General features: G+C 40.9%; 2 protein-coding genes across 2 annotated transcripts in view; one reads left to right on the forward strand and one right to left on the reverse strand.

Moving 5' to 3' along the window:
- Positions 1-2,738, forward strand: part of DNALI1 (dynein axonemal light intermediate chain 1) — a 22,842-nt gene extending 20,104 nt beyond the window's left edge. Inside the window, exon 6 of the mRNA XM_069067964.1 lies at positions 795-2,738. Coding sequence (XP_068924065.1) covers positions 795-830 — 36 coding nt within the window. The 3' untranslated portion in view covers positions 831-2,738. The remainder of the gene's footprint in view (positions 1-794) is intronic.
- The window catches only part of GNL2 (G protein nucleolar 2), a 25,352-nt gene continuing 9,494 nt past the window's right edge, over positions 2,682-18,539 (reverse strand). Inside the window, exons 5-16 of the mRNA XM_069067963.1 lie at positions 15,703-15,887; positions 13,093-13,159; positions 11,661-11,819; positions 10,767-10,880; positions 9,628-9,756; positions 8,522-8,626; positions 6,748-6,906; positions 6,457-6,570; positions 4,414-4,850; positions 3,988-4,067; positions 3,207-3,289; positions 2,682-2,873 (exon numbers count right to left, since the gene is read on the reverse strand). Coding sequence (XP_068924064.1) covers positions 2,721-2,873; positions 3,207-3,289; positions 3,988-4,067; positions 4,414-4,850; positions 6,457-6,570; positions 6,748-6,906; positions 8,522-8,626; positions 9,628-9,756; positions 10,767-10,880; positions 11,661-11,819; positions 13,093-13,159; positions 15,703-15,887 — 1,785 coding nt within the window. The 3' untranslated portion in view covers positions 2,682-2,720. The remainder of the gene's footprint in view (positions 2,874-3,206; positions 3,290-3,987; positions 4,068-4,413; positions 4,851-6,456; positions 6,571-6,747; positions 6,907-8,521; positions 8,627-9,627; positions 9,757-10,766; positions 10,881-11,660; positions 11,820-13,092; positions 13,160-15,702; positions 15,888-18,539) is intronic.

The raw sequence follows: 18,539 nt of genomic DNA on the forward strand, positions 1-18,539 counted from the left end.
AGGAGTAAATCTTTTCCTCTCTTTCACAGATACTTTTGGTGTACCTTAATCTGCCAGGGAGTTTGTAATAACAAAAGCAAAGGAAACTACCTTAGCATCTTTCTAACACATCCTAGTAACCACCTAATCCTTAGAATGAAGGATTCCTTAGAAATGAGTTATTTCTATGACCTCAAAGCTGTCCGGCTTCAAAAGCACTGCTGGCCTGTCTCTCCCACCCTAGGATAGATGCACTTACCAGTGATTTATTTTAGTAGGTGCCTGAAGAACAGAACAGTTGTCTCCCAGGCAAACCATCAGCCTGACATACAAAATGAAGGCAGCCTATACACTAATAGCAGTTTTAATTGGGCATCAAGTTGCCTCAGTGATGGAAAATTTGCTATTCCATATCACCTTATCCCACCTGGCACCCAACTCCTGAGTTCCAAAACTGGAGGGTCAAATGTTTAATTTAGCAGACATAGTCAAGCCTGAAATGTGAGTCCTGAAACCACTATTTCAACAACTTTTATTCAATTTCCTCTTCAATGCTTTACATTATACCCTGAGCCTGGCCATTGTATGGAAACCAGGGTAGCTCTGGTTTCTCCTAATGCAAGATCATGCTGCCAAGCCAGAAACAAATTTAGAAAATATGGTGTTAGGAATGAAAAAAAGAAAACCCAAACCCTAAAAACCTAGGGCCTGACTGTCTGGACTATTTCAATACTTCTTAGGGACATTTTTCACCTTGGGGTGCTTGACTCTGAAAAGCTCCACCTTAATTAATGACTTCCGTTTTTGTTTTTCAGGCCCAACTGGAAGGCATCATTGCACCAAAGAAGTGAAGATTTCCACGTGGGCCCCAGTGAGAACTATCCTTATATAAACAGTCCCCTGTAATAAAAAGCTACAGTTTAGTGAGTGAACCAGCCCACACCCATGGCCTCCAGAAAAACCATCATGCAACATTCACACCATTGTCTAAATGCCCTGAAAACACCTCAAGATTTGGTAGTAATGCCCAAGGTTGGACAATCGGAATTCACGTCTCCCAGGTATCTTCCATATTTGGCTTGCCAGACAGTTTTGGAATTAGCTAAAAGCCCACTTGGCATTGCTCAATGTAGACCCCTGAGCAAGGGTTGTCTAGCTCAGGGGTTGAAGTGGCCATTGTTGCACCTTCACTCCTACAGCCAAGGAAGCAGGTCCTTCTCTCTCGATCTCTACTTTTCTGTACTTCTCATACCTTCATCAGATTCTCCCAATGCTTGTTACTTCTTCCACTCTCCTCCAAAGGATCACCTGTCTAGGGACTTTCCATACCCAACTGCAGTCTGTAGGACATATTTTCATGCTTCGCTTCAAGTTAGCCCAACCCTTCTAATCAGTCAATCACTGTGGCCTCTGCTGTTTCAAGCCGCCAGCAGCTATTTCTCTTCAGAAGTCAGTAAAATTATAACATTCATGACTTTGTTTTAGGTACTTGCTTAGAAAGAAATCCGAGTCATGGGTATCTATCAAAAAGAGGCCACATACAGACACCAAGGTGGTACAGCAACCTATTTCATAAAGTATCCACTGTAGGACTCGCTCTTAGACTGCAGAAAGAGGACCTGTCCCCTAAATAGCCATGTCCAACTAATCAGAGAAGATCAAAACCCCAGGAAGCAACCTCGATTTAGTACAAGTGGTAAACCAATCAGTGAGAACTGACCATGGATGGCTATTACTCTTGCTCAGGAGGGTAAACTTTCAAGTCAAAGTAAAATAAATCCAAATCAGGTTTCCTGGTTTTTTGGGGTTTTTTTTGGTTTTTGTAGCACCATACCTGTTAGAGGTTATTTTATTGCCTGGCAAACAAAAATTGAAGCTAAGAGGGGAAAAAGAACTGATTCTTATGTCTGTTTGGGGCCAAATGGGTTTAGTCTGTGGAGGAAGCTGTTCAAACCAATTCTCCCAATTAGGGAGGCAAAGACTTGAACATAGCTGGCTGTACAGGCACTTGCTCTCTTCACGGAGACTGGCACCAAGGGCTGTTGGAGAAGGAACCTCACTAGTTAAGTGGGCCTCCCTGTCAGCAGAATCTCACTCCCTATCATTCAGGTGGGGAAATTTGCAGAAAAAGGGCTGCATCCTGCAGGAAGTTTGCTTCCATAAAGGCTGGTACTACTTGTTCACCACACTCAGTCATAAAAGGTGTTGTGCCTCCCCAGCACTGGACAATTCTCAGACTCTGCTACAAGAATCTGTATGGGCTCTGAGCATCCACAGCACTCTACTTACTGAAAACTGAATTCCAAATTCTGGACCCACCACCCAGCACCTCAAGCTCTTGACGGGAAGTTGATGCTGCTGTATCTCAAGTTTAGGCTACATAAAATATTTCTTGAAAGTATTCTAATTCGCAAGGCTTTCTCTGATCTAACAAAACAGTGATTAGACAACCCTTCTTCCTCTGCATCTGCCAGCTAAGTACCATGATAAAGCTACCTCTTGGCAGGACCCAGAGGGTTATCTGAAGTACCCCTAAAAATCTTAAAGGTTTCCATCACTTAAATATGACTTTAATTAGTCAAGATAGCAGCGTTTCTTTCTGTGTTTTCTCAAGTACACACGAGTGATTTCTGTCAGATCAGAACAGCAGCAATGTGGTCTTGGAAATGCAAACTGTGTATGAAGAAAATGAACACAACTAATTGTATATTTTTGTAAATTTTAATAAACCAATTAAAAAGTTACTGCTTCCTTTTGAACTGTTTGTGGTGATGCTTTTGTCCCCCTGAGTCACTGGTCTTCTTTTTGTTCCTATTCTTGTTTTTCACGTTGTGAGTATCATAGTAGCGAACCCCAACCTTTTTGGCTCTCTTCTTTCGGTCTGCTCGCCTTCGCTGCAAGAATGAAGAAGGTCAAGAGTCAAACCAGGAATGCTACAAAAAGGACACCTTTCTGGCCAGTGGACCGTTCCTGAGCAGCTTTCCATAGCCACTAGATGATGTGAGTTTAGTTCAGAAGTCTGTCCTGTAATTGTGCCTTATTCTGGCAACTTGATCTCCTTCTAGGACATGTCAAATCACCCCTAAGCTTACTAAGACTGTGGTCATAAGACAGGACTCTAGCTCCCTGATATGCTACTAAGTTCAAAAGTCACATTAAGGCTAGAAGGGTTCCCACTGTGATCTTTATAACGTGCACCTAAGTAAAGAAAGATGGAGAAAACTTACTGCCTTCGAGGTAAGCTTTGGAGACTTATCTTCAGGCTCCTCCTCTTCTTGTGCCTTTCTCTTTTTTCCTTTCTTGGTATGTCCTGAAAAAGGAATGGTAATTTGAACATACGAACTACAGGGCTGTGGACTAAATGACTGGCTTGGGAATAACACTGGACTCTTCTCAATGAAGGAAATAAGAAAACTTCGTATTTTCCATTTAATGACAGTGAATATGTTACTGAAGCTGAGATAATATCCTTAGATGAAGAAGTCAATACCAGCTATAAACACTTCAGGAAATTTCAATGTACACAAGAAAAAATCCAGTGACAAAATATAGAGGCTAACTTTACTGTTACATGCAAATCATACACAACAGAAATTTCCATACTTCTTTAACATTTACCAAACATTTTCTTCACAACATGACAACAAAAGATCTACAGCTTTGAGAGATTAAGTGATGTTCAGAGTCACCCAGTGAATGCAATGCCAGAGCCACAAGTCAAAGCCGGAGAGATGTCTTCTCACTACAAAAGTAATGTCCATGCCATTACTCTATGAGGCTAGGTTCAATTTCTTTTTTTTTTTTTTGCTTTTTTTTTAGGGGGAAGGCAGGGCAATTGGGGTTAAGTGACTTGCCCAAGGTCACACGCCTACTAAGTGTCAAGTGTCTGAGGTAGGATTTGAACTCTCATCCTCCTGACTCCAGGGCCGGTGCTATATTCACTGCACCACCTAGCTGCCCCCTGCCAAGTTCAATTTCAAAACTATGTTCAAATGACTTTTACTTTACCTTTATCTTCCACATCATCTTGCTCTTTGGATTTGGGCTCAGATTTGGAAAACACCTTTTCACTAAGTCCTTTGGGAATTCTACAAGAGAAAGGAAAGCAACAAAGTGACTAAGAGACCAGAGCCTCTCACCATATAACAATGACAATAACATCCCAAGCTCTACACAATCTCATCTGATTAAAGAAAGACCTGTTAGGAAAGCGCAGCTGTCAACAAGGAGAAACACCCTAATTATTTATATACTTGAAGAAGAAACGAGTAAGCCTCTGTAACTCAGCTACCTGAATGTTATTTATATGTCGTTATTATTTGGAGATAGCAGTGAACTCTACTATGTATTGTCCCAAGACCTTATAATATAGAGCCTGGGAAGAAAGGCAGGCCTTACACCCAAACTGCAGTTGTCAGATGTGTGATGTATTACCTGATTGCTGAAAACTTTTTGGCTTTAGCTTTGTTTAGGAACTTCTTGTATTGAGCAATTTTTTCATCCAGAGCTTTAATAACTGCTTTGGTACCAATTTCCACATCTCCCTGGGATGCCTGGTTTAGCTCCTCATGCTCTTCTTCCTCCTCCTCCTCCTCCTCCTCCTCTCCCAAGGAGTCATCAAATTCCCCATCACTGTCTGAGATCTCCACAGGAACCAGATCTTCTCCCGTAAACTGAGGCACAACATTGATCTTGCCAAAGTTCTGTCGAACACGTGCCAAGAGCTCTCTCATCTCAGCATTTGTGTCATTGCTCTCCTTCTCCTCCTCATTCCTTTCAGCCACAGCTGCGGTTTCCTGACTTTCACTTTCCCCCACTTCCTCTTTGGTTTCATGGGGTGATGCTGTTGAAACAGCCGGGAATGCTGGGAACTATTGAAAAAGGAAAAGCAAAAGCTAAGGAGGAGTCTCTATCCCTGGACACTGAAGACCCCATAAATGCTCTATATCCAAAGTCACAGCCCAGAACTAGTCTAACCCCATACCAGTCAACCAGCATTTGTCAAGTGCTTACTATATGCTGGGCAGTGTGCTGCGTGCTGGGGACAGAAAGGCAAAAACATGGTCCCTACACTCAAGGAGCTCAAGTTCTAATGGAGAACATGCATTCAACACTAAATACAACGTGAAAACTAGCTTTGCAACATGTACAATGCAGTCTCAGAGACAGAATGCAGCAAGAGAAGATCATAGGATTTCAGTAACAGTGTGAGTATGTGGGGGAGAGGGAATGTAGATGATCTCTTTGTTGTTATCGTTCAGTTGTGTCTAACTCTCCATGACCCCATCTGGGGTTTTCTTGGAAAAGATACTACAGTGGTTTGCCATTTCCTTCTTCAGCTCATTTTACAGATGAGGAAACCGAGGCAAACAGGGTGAAGTGACTTGCCCAGGGTCACAAAGCTAGGAAGTATCTGAAGCCAGATGTGAACTTAGGTTTTCCTGATTTCAGGCACGCCTCTTTATCCACTGCGCCCCTAGTTACTACAGATGATCTCTAAGGTCCATTTAACTTAAAAATCCTTTGATACCTATGACTTGGCAACTGAGATTATTGGTGAGAATAGAGAACATTATTAGTCTGAAGGAAAGTAATTAGAAGGTAGAATTAGGTATCGAAAGGGAGGCAGTACAAAAGCCTAATTTAGGAGATGCAGCAGTAAAAGGCAAGAAAGAAACACAATGTTATCTTGGAACAAGAAGAGATTTTTCAGGGTCAGGAAAAACTTGTACACATATGAACAGCAAAGTGCTAATGGAAAGAGAGTCAGTGAAGAGTCAAGAAAGGAAGGGGATAAATGTGAGCACGAGGACCTTCAGAATTCAGCAAGAGAAAGATCAAGAGCATCTTCCAATGTCTCCTGTCGGCCTAAATCATCGGAAAGATGAATATCATATCAACACAGCTGGATCCATTCACATCCTCCCCACACCTGAGGCAGTGTGGATGTGATGCTGAGGAAGCAGGGCTGTCCACGAAGTAGAAAGCTCAAGTCTGCCTCCTAGTGGTTCCATGACCACAGCTAAGTCCCTTTTGCTCTTGGAGCCTCAGTTTTCTCACCTACAAAATGAGAACGATCCCTGCAGTACCTATCTCCTAGTGTTGTTTTGGGGTTCAAATGAGATTATGAATGTAAAACACTTTACAAACCTGGGAGCACTATGAAAATCAAAAGTTCTGGGTTTTTTTTTCCCCTAACAGAAATTACATATGCCATAATAATTATATTTTCAGCAAATACCTATCATAAATAATCCTTCAAACCCATTTCAAACTTAAGCCACATGCTATTTGTTTATCTAACTCCAAATGCTAATTCCCTAATGGACTAGGAAAGATGAGTGGACCCCGTGGCACAAAAGAAGTTGTACAGGTAAAATTACACCATGAAATCAAAATATCAGGTGAATGCAACAGAGGAGGTTAGCATTAGGTCAGTACCAAGATTTCCCAGTGTTGTCTCTACCCCTTTCCTACCTGGGAGGCTGATGGCGGCTCTGCATTGGGTGGCTTGACGAAGAAAGGAATTCGGCCCCTTTGCCAGTCATTGAGAACCATCTTGCCCACAGTCTGCAGGTCAGGCTCTCCACCCTGAAAAGTCACACAACAGATTTCCATCAGGGACACAGAATAAAACTAGCTGCCAGAATGGTGCTACATTAGTTCCCCTACATAGATCTCACTTTCAGCTCCATTATTACTGATCACATAATTAATTTCCATATTACACTATTAAACCATTACACTTTTAGGGATGTTTCTACTTACCTTTAAAAGTTTTCCAGTCCTGAAGGCTAGCTTTCCCAGGAAGTCTTCAGCATTTTCCCAATAATCAATTTTATATGTCTTACTGATATATTCTGGCTTTGCTCTTTCAAGCACGGCACTTATATGGTCTTCAGGACTCTTGATTTTTTCAACTTGAACCTAGAAAATAATAAAGAAATTGATGCTTGCAAGCTGTATCATAGTTCTTAAAAAATATTAACCGGTTAAAGTTTAGAAAACTCCAAATATTAGACAAGCACTGTGCTAGGCCCTGGGGGGAAGAGAAAGTTTAGATAAGACATGGTACCTGATTTAAGGAGCTTACAATAATTAGCATACGTATGTTTTTAAAAATATGTTCATAAATATCATATAGCAAAATGAGATTGGGAAGAAATTATCACCAACCAGGTTAAGTTGGGGAAAGTTTTCTGAAGGTAATTTTTAAATTGGGCTTTTAATGATGAATGACAATTCAACAGGCACCAGGAAGATATTCTCTAAGCACAGTGTCAGCAAGGCAGAAGGGTGTACAGGACAGTGAGTGGTCCAGTTTGGCTGGACTGTAGATTACATATGATTATAGATTTAGGTCATCTAGTCCACAGATGGGGAACCTGCAGCCTTGAGGTCACATATGGCCCTCTAAGTTGTTGGGTGCAGCCAAGTCCAAGTTTTACAGAACTTTTATTAAGGGGATTTTCCTGTGAAGTTTGGATTCAGTCAAAGAACTGAACTTGAGGACCCAGAGGGTCACATGTGACCTCAAGGTTGCAGGTTCCCCACCCCTGAGATAGTCTAAACCTTTCATTTTACAGATAAAGAAACTAAGTTAAGGAAGTTAAGTGACTTGCCCAACCTGGATCATAGACAGTAAATGGCAGAGCTGGCATTTGAACTCAAGTCCTCTATCTCCAAAAAGTACTATTTCCATGGGATCAGTGATATGAGAAAAAGCTAGGAGGTTAAGGTGGTGCCAGATTGAGGGGCCTTTGAATTTTAGGCAAACAAGCCTGAATTGTACTCAATGAAGAATAAGGATTGAGGAGTGCCAAGTAGTGGCAGGATGTATGATCAGAACCATGAATCAGGAAGCACATCTGGCAATGTGGGGAGGATGGCAAAGAGGTGATGGAAAAAGGAAAGGCAAGACCTGTTGTCGTTCAAACCACATCTAGTGCTGAGGCTTCTAAAAAATTTCAACACCATGCAATGAGAGCCTACATTGCTGAGAACTGCCCTGAGGACTAAAAGCCATGAACTGAGTGTTATAACACAAACTCCCAGCTGTATGGCTTTCCCTTGGTGCCTCCTGCTAGTCACCTGCAGTCTGCCAGTCCTGCAGGACTGCAGTAATTTAATGAGGAAGGAGTAGTTTAAAATGGCACAGGATATACAGTTATGAACACCTTTAAAGGCTAAAAGGAACCACTTACTGGTTTTGGTTATGTTCAGAAATAAGTAAGACTCTAAAATGACTCAACTCTTCAAACCCACAAGTATGAACACAGGCCCAGAATAAACATAGGTCCAGCTTCTTTCTGGATCCCATGTATAAACTAAGAAATCCTTTGTGGGATGATGCTGACCAGAGATGCCAAGGATTTCACCCACTCCTCATACAGGGAAAAGTGGAGTAGGAGGTCCTGCTCAGCATCATGTTGTTGACAGACCTCAAACTACTTTTGTGTGAGTAAAGCAAAAGTCATCCAAAGGACTGCCCACTGAAGAATTCCCTGCAAAGGTCATAATTAAATGTGATCAAAACACTCACCACTCCTTTCAGCACAATGTCTGTTTCAGAGTCCCCAGAAGGGTAAACCACACCTGGACAGTCAATAAGAAATATCCGACGCATCAGGGTGATGTACTGCCAGACCTGAAGACAGACCAGAAAGTCAGACACCTTCCTTTTCTACTGAGAGTCTGTCCTTAACCAGTGACTGATCCACTACACCCTTATGTGAGACTCAAAGAACAGAAACTTTCTGAGTAACAGAAAAAACAACACAAATGTTGTTGCTGCTCAGCTGTATCTGATTCTTGGTGACCTCATCTGGGATTTTCTTGGCAAAGATAATGGAGTTTATGGTTTGCCATTTTCTTTCCTAGCTCATTTTACATATGAGGTTAAGCAAACAAGGTTAAGTGACTTGCCCAGGACCATACAGCTAGTAAGTGTCTGAGGCTGGATTTGAACTCAGAAATGTCATTCTGACTCCAGGACAAACATTATCCGCTATACCAGCTAGCTGCCCCATCTACCAATTACTTCTTGTACCATGTGCCATGTACATGACACTTCTACTAAGTAAACAAGTTTCTATAACCTAAGAGAATAAAAATTATGCTAACAAAAATTTCTAACCATCTCAGAAGTAAATCTTCACCTGCTTTTTAAAAGTACTGAAATCTTAACTGTCCTTTATCACTTCATGGAGAAGAAAGCTGCTCTCCAAACACCCTGTGTGCAAGATCAGTACCCCCAATGGCCAGAACCTAGACACAGGAATGACGACTTTTTTTCTTCTCAAATCCAGACATTTTCTTAGGTTAAATTTTGTTTGAGGTAGAAAGCAGGATTAGGAAAAATTAAAAACAGGAAAATCTGAATGGTCTGTACCTGATGCCAAAGCTTCACACTGGCCTATAAAATGCTCTTGCACTTTTATCAAAATATGCAAAAACTTACAATACACCAACAAACTGGATCTCTTGTCCTCATTTCTTGCTCCCAAAGTAAGTCTATGAGGCTAAACACTCCAAAGTAGGTTCATTCAGAAAAATGACAGGAGTCCCCAGGGATCCAGGCAATCTTCATTTTTTTTTTTTTGTGGTAGAGATATACAACCACAAGACTCCCTTTCCAAACATACCTACCTTGGTTTCTCCTGCAATGGGAGCCACATTACAAACTTTCTTGGAACGCAGAGTATTTATCACAGAGCTCTTGCCAACATTTGGATAGCCAATGAACCCCACACTGATTTGTTTCTTGTCAATGTGCAACTGTTAGAAAAACACAATCAATTATATACACAATTAAAAAACCTTAATACAGAGGTGATTTTTACTGTGCTCCATCAAAGACCTATTCCAATCTCTTATCACTGCAGAAGTAAAACAAGGTTCCTACAGGTAATGAGGGGCCTGGACTAGAAGCCTTTGGAGGAACCTTCCAGCTTTCAATCCAAGATGCTAAAATAACAATAAAACATAAATGGGATGGGGGAAGGAGAGGAAGAGGAGGGGGTTCTCCTCCATGCTGGGAAAGCTCAACAGTATCCAAGTCAGATTAAGTGAGACTCGAACAAGGCTAAGAAGGATTATCACCAGAGTGCTGGTGACTAAGTGACGCATTTTTCAGCCACAAGAACTCATAAAATTAGTCTGGTCAAGATCATAGAGGACAGTCACACTAAAAAGCATTTGTGTATGCCCAAATGGAAACATAGATTTTAAATAAGTCAAAGAATTTGCTTTGTCTTCTATGTGAAATTACATGTATGTCTTAAGTTTAGAAATATGTAGGTCATGAAACCCAGGAATAAATAGGAAATCTCTATGGTTAGTTAAAAATTTACTTTAAAAAATCCAACACGACACCACAGAGAAAGGATTAGTCATCAACATAAGGAGAGAAATAGCCACTGACATTTCACTGGGCCTGACAGAGAATCCTGAGAAGCAACCATATGTCTGTCCCACTACCAACTCATCAGACCACCCTCTCAGTACTTAACACATTCATCTTTGGCCCCCACACACCAAAGAAAATCAACTTCAAACAGCTTTGGAATTTCCAGACCACACTTTACCTCTCAAGACAAACTGGATCTGAGAAATTTAGAGAAAAGGCATCTCTACACTATTTACCTCTGACTACTTGCTTCCTTGCCAAATACGCAGTGATAACAGCCACTCTCCCATGAAGAACACCATTAAAAGACATTCAATTTAATTCAACAAACGGGTGTCACACAAAATTACTCCAAGAGAAACAGATCACATCTTCATACCTTTCCAAACTGACGTAAAAGTTGTATGAATGCTCCTTTGCCAAAGGGGTTGGTGAGACTTGCATGAAAGGCAAGTGTTGGATAATCTTTGGAGAGGACTGCAACCCATCGTTTCTAAAGAGAAAAGATACATTGGTAAACTAGCAGCCTCCCACAGAAAACCCTAAACTCTATAACTTGTTTATTTACAGTCCAGGGAAAGATCAGAGCTTGAATTACAGGATTGTTTTTCAAATACATGGTTAATGTTTTGTCTATTGTTTTATAAATACAAAACAATACTCTAGAAATGCCTTCACTGCTAGCTAAATGCAATTAACAAAATATGAAACAGACCAGTGATGGTGATGGCTATCTCCTGAAAAGGCTTGCCTATCTGTCACTCTCTGGGAGCACCACAGTGAGTTGTCCCATTACACAAGAGAGCCGGCATGGGATGATGGAAGGAGCATTTCATTAGGAATGAAGAGGCTGAAGCTCTGGTAAGTCATAACTTCTCTGAACATCAATTCTTTCTATACAAAATGGGAACAATGACAAATGACTTTCAAGTCTCATGGAATTGCTTAAAGGATCAAATAAGAACCAATGTGTCAAAGGGCTTTAAAAACAATGAAGGGATCCATGATGATGTAAGATATTACAGTGATTCTTTTATTGTTACTAGTCTTACAACTGCAGGGAAACAGTGCAATTCTCACTTCTATCACTCTAATCACAAATTGGTCATACTTATAAAAGCATCACTCTACTGACTAAAAGAGAACAGATACATGTTAAACCAATAATACTTCCAACAAATACCCCCAAAACACAAAACCTCTTCAAAAATTACTTATTGTTAAGGCAAGAGCCACCACAAAGATCCCTGGACAGAGAGCTGGTCATACTTACCGTTGCCCAAGTGGGGACAAGGTCACATTTGTTAAGAACAAAAATGAGATGTTTCCACGGTTTTTCCTTTTTGAGGTAATTCTCAATGTGAGAGGAACGTGTGCCCAATGGATCTCTGGCATCAAGAACCTGTACTACAACATCTGATGAGTCAATCACCTGAAAATCCAGAAAGGCAAAAAAGGTTTACCACAGAATAATAGCCAAATTCAATAGGAAAAGGTGTCATTTTTACAGCCACAAGTAAAACTGCAATAGCTCTGTGAGGGAAGGGTGGGTAACTGTATAACTACCACCGATTCTCACAGCCAAATAGTACCTCAAAGAGTTTCCACCTTTTATAGTCTATTAAACAGCTCTCTTGGGATTAATGGAAATGGATTAATCTGATGCAAATTGAAGTAGGAGAATAGGCAACAAACACAATGACTATGAGAATATAAATGGAAAATACAACAAAAAACTGAATTCTTTCTTAAAAAATTATGGAACACTTCATATAATACCAAATAATAGATGTTTTTTAGTTTTGAGAAACTATATTCTTTTTTACTCTTTGCTATAATAAATGGCTCTTTAGGGAAGGGTGGGAAGAGGGGAATGAAAGTGATATAAAAACAAAAGATATCAATAGAAGAGTTTTTAAAAAGAAAATTGATTAATTTGTCTATAATTAGTCTTACTGTATGATTTTAGTGCATTATCAAACAAAGTCCCTTTTCTTAATTTCTTAAAACGACTCATTACTAAGTTAATACTTCGAGCCTATAAAGTTTGTAAAACCTTAATTCTGAGTTTAAATTAGGGGAGCCAGTGTTATTCCAAAACAATTTCTAACATCTATGCTCTCAGATAAAGGCCTGTGTGAACATGCCAATACATGCATATCTATGACCATATGTTGTATACAAATAAACATATGTACACACCCACACACCCACCCCTATTGCTTTCTGGGGAAGAAGAGAGACTCAACCACCTAAACAGTCACCTGACTTCAAGTCTTACCACTAGGTAACAATGGGCAAATCACTCGACCTCTTTGGGACTCAGTTTATTCATCTGTAATGAAGGGACTGGAATAGACAATCTCTAAAATCCCTTCCAGTTCTAACCTAAGATTCTACGATCAGATAAATTCAATAGAAGTATCATTATAGCATATACTCCAATCAAATCTTGGCCACAGCACACCTCCAATTCTCCTACATGATGACTATAGGCAGTTTACAAGTAACATAACACCAAAAAGAGAAAGAGTTGTAATTGCCTCGATCAATTAATATATCTTTCACTTACTTGGCTGCCCTCAAACTCATAAGGGGATGGGAGGATAGATAAGGGAGGGGTTCAATAAATTAAAATAACCTTTCTCAAAGACCTGTTATGCCAAAGAAACCCAGCACTGAAGAAGCTCTGGTTAATGTCTTACCTTATAGAGCTCTCCCCAGATTCGTTTGGATTGTCCCTTTTTAAATATCTCCTCTTGGGCTTCATTCCTATATAAGAGAAGACGAAGCTAAGCAACTGAAATAGTGGAGTGCTCTCAACTTAATGAAAATGGTGCTTAAAACATACATACCAACTACATACCAGAATGAAAGAAAGATCACACAACTGATCTGGTGTTTGTCAATCAGTGATAACAGACTGAATGCAAACAAGGCCAGAAAAGTGATATAAAATTGGCAGGATCTGAATTTGAGTGTTCACCACATATTTCTAATGTTATTATTAATACTATCACTTTATATTTGTAGACCATAATACAGCTTATAGTGATACTTATCTTATCTGAGCTTCAAAATAATAGGGAGAGGGTACACCAAGGGAAAATATCAGATACTTTTGTGACTAACTCCCTCTAATGAATTAATCCATCTATGCTTTCTTCTCCCGTGTGATTCCTGTCCATGTCTTCCCCACAGGGGTCCACGGGAGGTGCTGGGGGTGGTGTGATAGTAATGGCAATTAAAGATTCCCCTGTATTGGCTTGGTTTTCAAACTGATTGTGTTAAACCCAGAGCTTGTTAATCCCACCTGTGGGATGGACTTCTTGATGTGAAAAGAGAGTCCTGAACTGGGAGGAGCTGGTGACGTAGATTTGGAGAGACAAGAGGGAGGCAGAAGATCTTTTTTTGGAAGCAGCACCTCGCGGAGAGAGAGAGACTAAGAGAATTGCTGGTGGCCGCTTTGAATTGCCCTGGACTTTTGAGACCTGCCCCCTGAGCTGCCAAGGACTGAGGAGACATGGCTGTTTTGCTGGTACTTTGTCTGTCTGTTTTGATGTTGTTTTGCCAGATTTGTCCACTGGTGAAAGACAGTCCTTTTGTTGAAGAAGTTCTGGAACCTGGCTGTTGGCTAAGAAGCCCTGAGACTGTCCTGCAGACAGAGAGTGAATACTGTCCACTGGTGAAGGACAGCGCTGTTGTTGCAGGGGTCTGGAGACTGTCCTGCAGACAGAGTGAATACTATCCACTGGTGAAGGACAGTGCTGTTGTTGCAGGGGTCTAGGAACCTTTCTGTTGGTTCAGAAGCCCTGAAGAAGGATTTTCTTGTTGTATGTTTACAGAAATCCTGGGAGAGGGTTTTGCTAATGTTTTCAGGGGTTCTAGGACTGTTCTACAGACAGAGGATGAATTAGTGAAGAGACTGGCAATGTATCTTGTGGCCTTGCTAAGCCTTGTCTCCCCAGGAACTAAGATTGCTGAGAACTTGCCTCGTGTCAAGATGAAGAAAAGACCTCCTTTTGGGTATTAAGTGCTGAGCTTAAACTTGATGTAACTCTGGGGTAGATTCAATTGTGAGCCAGGGGTGGGGAACTTTTGACCTTTTTGTGCTTTGTGGTGGACCAAATGAAGGTACAGCCTAGGGGTGGAGAAGTATTTAGAACAGAGACTTTGTAATTGATTGAATGATTGGAAGGTCCTGGGGTGGGGTAGTACTTGGAGATTATTTAATCACGCTTAGTAAATGCTGTATTTGGAATGATGTCATGTTTTGATCTTCTCTGTTCTTGGTTGGTCACTGAATAAAATGGAGAGCACCTATGCTGGTATTTTGAACCTTGGGAAGTTGCCTTTCCTTGGCAATTACAGTACAGGTGGGTGGGAGAAGCTTCCTCTAAAACACTTGATACTGTGTTCCTCAGAGTGGAGCACATGGGCTCTCCATGAATGAATGAAAAAACATTATGTGCTTAATATGTGTAAAGCACTGTGCTAGATGTTGGCAATACAAATAGAAAAGCCAATCCCAGCTCTCAAGGAGCTCACATTCTAATGGGGAATCTAACACATATGGAAGGTTTTAGCTCCTAGTCAGATGGAAAGGTCCCATGGTCCTTAGGAGGCAAAGCATACAGTAATCTAACAACTTTAATGTCATTTCCAGTCATAAAAACCCTAGCAGTTTCTCATTTTGAACCCCTTGATAACGAACTTTGATGGCAAGAGCTTTCTCTTCTGGACCTTCCATAGCTGTGACGGAAGCAGTGCAGGGGTGAGAGGCAGAAGCTGGTACTGGTGGTAGCAAAAAGGTCAGTCCCTGCTCTACAGTGACAGTCACAACACCTGTGTGAGGTCTAGTCACAGTATGAGAACTGAAGACACCCTCAAGGTCAGCTAGCCCAATCTCCTCATTTGTGAAATCTAGAAAATGGGGCCAAGAAAGGTTAAGTGTTATACAAGTAAATCATGTAAGAGGCTCTATGAGTAACAGGGGTGGGATTCAACCCCACGTGCTCTAATTCCCAATCTAGCACTCTTTCCACTATACTAAGACGCCTCTGCAGGATTGTTTCCATTTTATAGGTGGGAAAACTGAGGTCTGCAGGGGGCGCCCGATTCTAAATTCAGTGCTTTTTTCACTCCACACCTTTAAAAAATGCAAATCTGTCTAAGACAAGGAGTAGTGAACTTGTGTTGAAAAAAGTGAATGAGATCTAGAAAGAGGCATGGCTCAAGATTCTAAAACTGAATAAGAAGAAAAAAACCCCATCCCCATTAGATCCTGCTTTTAATCCCTTCATCTAGTGTCTTACCTCTCACCAGTGTCTTCTGTTACTAGGTCACGATCTTTCTTTTGGTCATAAGTCTCAGTTGAGGCTTCTGCATTTTCTATAAGAGACTGCATGTCACTCACAAAGAGAGTAGGTTTCTTCCTCTGTGACTTTGGGCCAAATGTTGTTTCAAAAGTTTCTGTGTCAAGAATATGCACTTTGGAATGCTAAAAAGAAATAAATCGGAGTAAAAACTAATGAAAGTAGGAGAAAAGGGCAAAAAATTGCAATGTACCTCGAAAAGGCTTTCTGCATTCATTTCCAAGACTGTAGCTTTAACATGACTTTAAATCAGAAATGCTTAATTAAGGAGAATGAGCACTTGTTCTTCCATTCTGAAGTCCTCTAAGTTTCATTGGAGAAATACCAAAGTAACACAAATAATCAAAGCAAATATGAAGTTTTGTAAGATCAGCCAAAAACTCTGCATTATTTCGCTTATCATAAACTTGAGTCAAATGTAATTAAAGCTATAATGATGAAAATTAACTTATCTTTCTGATCACTTTTGGGGGTTTTTAAAAACAAGTGCACAAAACTCGCCAAATTCACAGATTTTGTCAAGGACAATCATACTCAAATTTGTGTTTTTTTTTAAACCAACTGTAAATGCCAACTTTTTCTTGGAAGTTCATTTCTTTCATGGCTAAAAGGAATTGCTTGTTTTGTAAGATGCATTTTAGTTTCAGATAACATTCTCCCTAATTTAGGTAACATTTTTATTAAATACACATGGAAAGTTTCTCAGATGAAAAACATCTAACAAAAGTCCAAAATAATAGTTTAGATGTGATAAAAGAAACCTGATACTAACTAAAACTTGATGTGTCCGTAAAGAGGTTACAGGCATAGGAATTTTTGAAGCAGGATGAAAGTGACTGTTTTGGTTGGGATCGATCACGTAACAGGATGTTAGCAGCAGGGAGCACATATCCTCACAAACTGTCTTTCTGCTCATCATTTCAAGTTCTTTTATAAGCACCAAACAATGAATACTGCTAAACTGTGAGGGCACCTTATGTGTTTTTAGTTCCTTAACTGCTGGAAATTTAAACATTAGAACATTTTCATCAACAGCAATCTGCTTCCTAAGACATGGACTATCTTATTTCATCTTTGTATCCCCAAAGCCTAGCAATTTCTCATACATTGCTTTATGTAAATTTGCATTATGTAAAGAATTCTTAAACAAATCCACACTCCAGAAAAACACCTATGTTAACTGTGCTCTCTTTCTACTCCTTAGCGCAGTGCTCCATGCCCTCCCACCTCCCCACCAAAAAAAACATCTCCCAGTGAAAGCAGAAGAATGCACACATGGAGAGACCACTGCCGCCGGATTGGGGGGCTTGGCTCAAGATCTCTGACACTGAGAGAAGAGATTTCTACCCTGCTCCTCCCACCTCTGTGTCTGGCTCCCACATATCTGTCCCCTGCATTTTCTTCCTCTCAGTTTTGGCCAGGTCCCCACACAGTTAGCACAGTTCCTGCATGTTCCCCCTCCTGCTTTCACTTTTGTCCCTGGACCCCACATGCCCTTCAACCATGTGCTATCCTTCCTGTCTCCCTTACTCCCTTCCTATGTCTTCAAGCAAATTCACATTATGTAAAAGTTGTTTTATGCTGAGGTCTATGAATGGTTCACTTAAATAAAATGAGAATTGTCTGTATATGAGGGGTACTTAATATAGGTTGAAATTGTTGAACTGAAGGTTTGGGCTTTTTTTGTTTTGTTTTTTAAAGAAAAATAAGAAAATGGTGCTTATCAGGGTAGAATAAGATCATCCAGGCCTCCTGTTGCCTAGGAGCCATCCTCAGTCTCTTCACTTCCCTCACTGCCCAATATCCAAGGGATCAATTCTACCTACACAACATATACATCATCTTATATCTGTCCCCTTCTCCCAACTCAGACTCATTGGTAACCACCCTAGATGGGACCTTCCTCACCTGTTGCCTGGGCTATTGTTTGGAGTCCCTACCTCACATCTCTCCCATCTAATCCATCTTCCACACAGGTGCCCAACCAATGTGCCTAAAGCAAAAGTCTGACCATATCACCCTCCCTCCTGCTCAGGCAGCTGCAGTGGTTCCTGACTGCTCTGGAATAAAGGAGTGTACAAAGTGCACTACGCACCAGTTGTACCAATGACACTAGATTCTCTCTCTCTCTTTTTTAAAGCAATTGGGGTTAAGTAACTTGCTCAAGGTTACACGGCCAGGTGTTTCTGGGTGTGGTGCTAAGTATCTGAGCCCGGATTCGATCCCCAGGTTATCCCGACACTGGGGCTGGTGCTCTTACTCACTGAGCCACCTGGACGCCCCTAAGCAATTGGGGTTAAGTAACTTGCTCAAGGTTACACGGCCAGGTGTTTCTGGGTGGGTGCAAAGTGTCTGAGTCCGGATTCGATCCCAGGTCATCCCGACTCTGGGGCCAGTGCTCTTACTCACTGTGCTACCTGGCCGCCTCGATACTCTCTTGATACAGGCCAAGTGTTTCAGCAATATGGAGTATTTGGAATGGGCAAAAATTTCATCAACTGCACAAGCATTTAATAAGTGTCTACTATGTGCCAGACACTGAGCTAAGGTCTGCAGATATAAAGACAAAATCAAAGCAGCCTCCTTTTCAAGGAATTTATGTTCTACTGGAGGTAACATATATACAGATAAATGCAAAAAACAAACACAGAGAGAAGTTTTGGGGCTGGGGGAGAGGGAGTGAGCTAGTCTTTAAGTTGAGCTTTAGACGGAACTTGAGATTCTTAGAGGCAGAAACAAAGAGAAAAGTTTCCAGTCTGGAGAGACAGACTATGCAG

This window comes from Petaurus breviceps, unplaced genomic scaffold (assembly GCF_028583685.1).
Source record: "Petaurus breviceps papuanus isolate PSGF00001 unplaced genomic scaffold, PetGlider_PUasm1.0 90760, whole genome shotgun sequence".
NCBI lineage: Eukaryota > Metazoa > Chordata > Mammalia > Diprotodontia > Petauridae > Petaurus > Petaurus breviceps.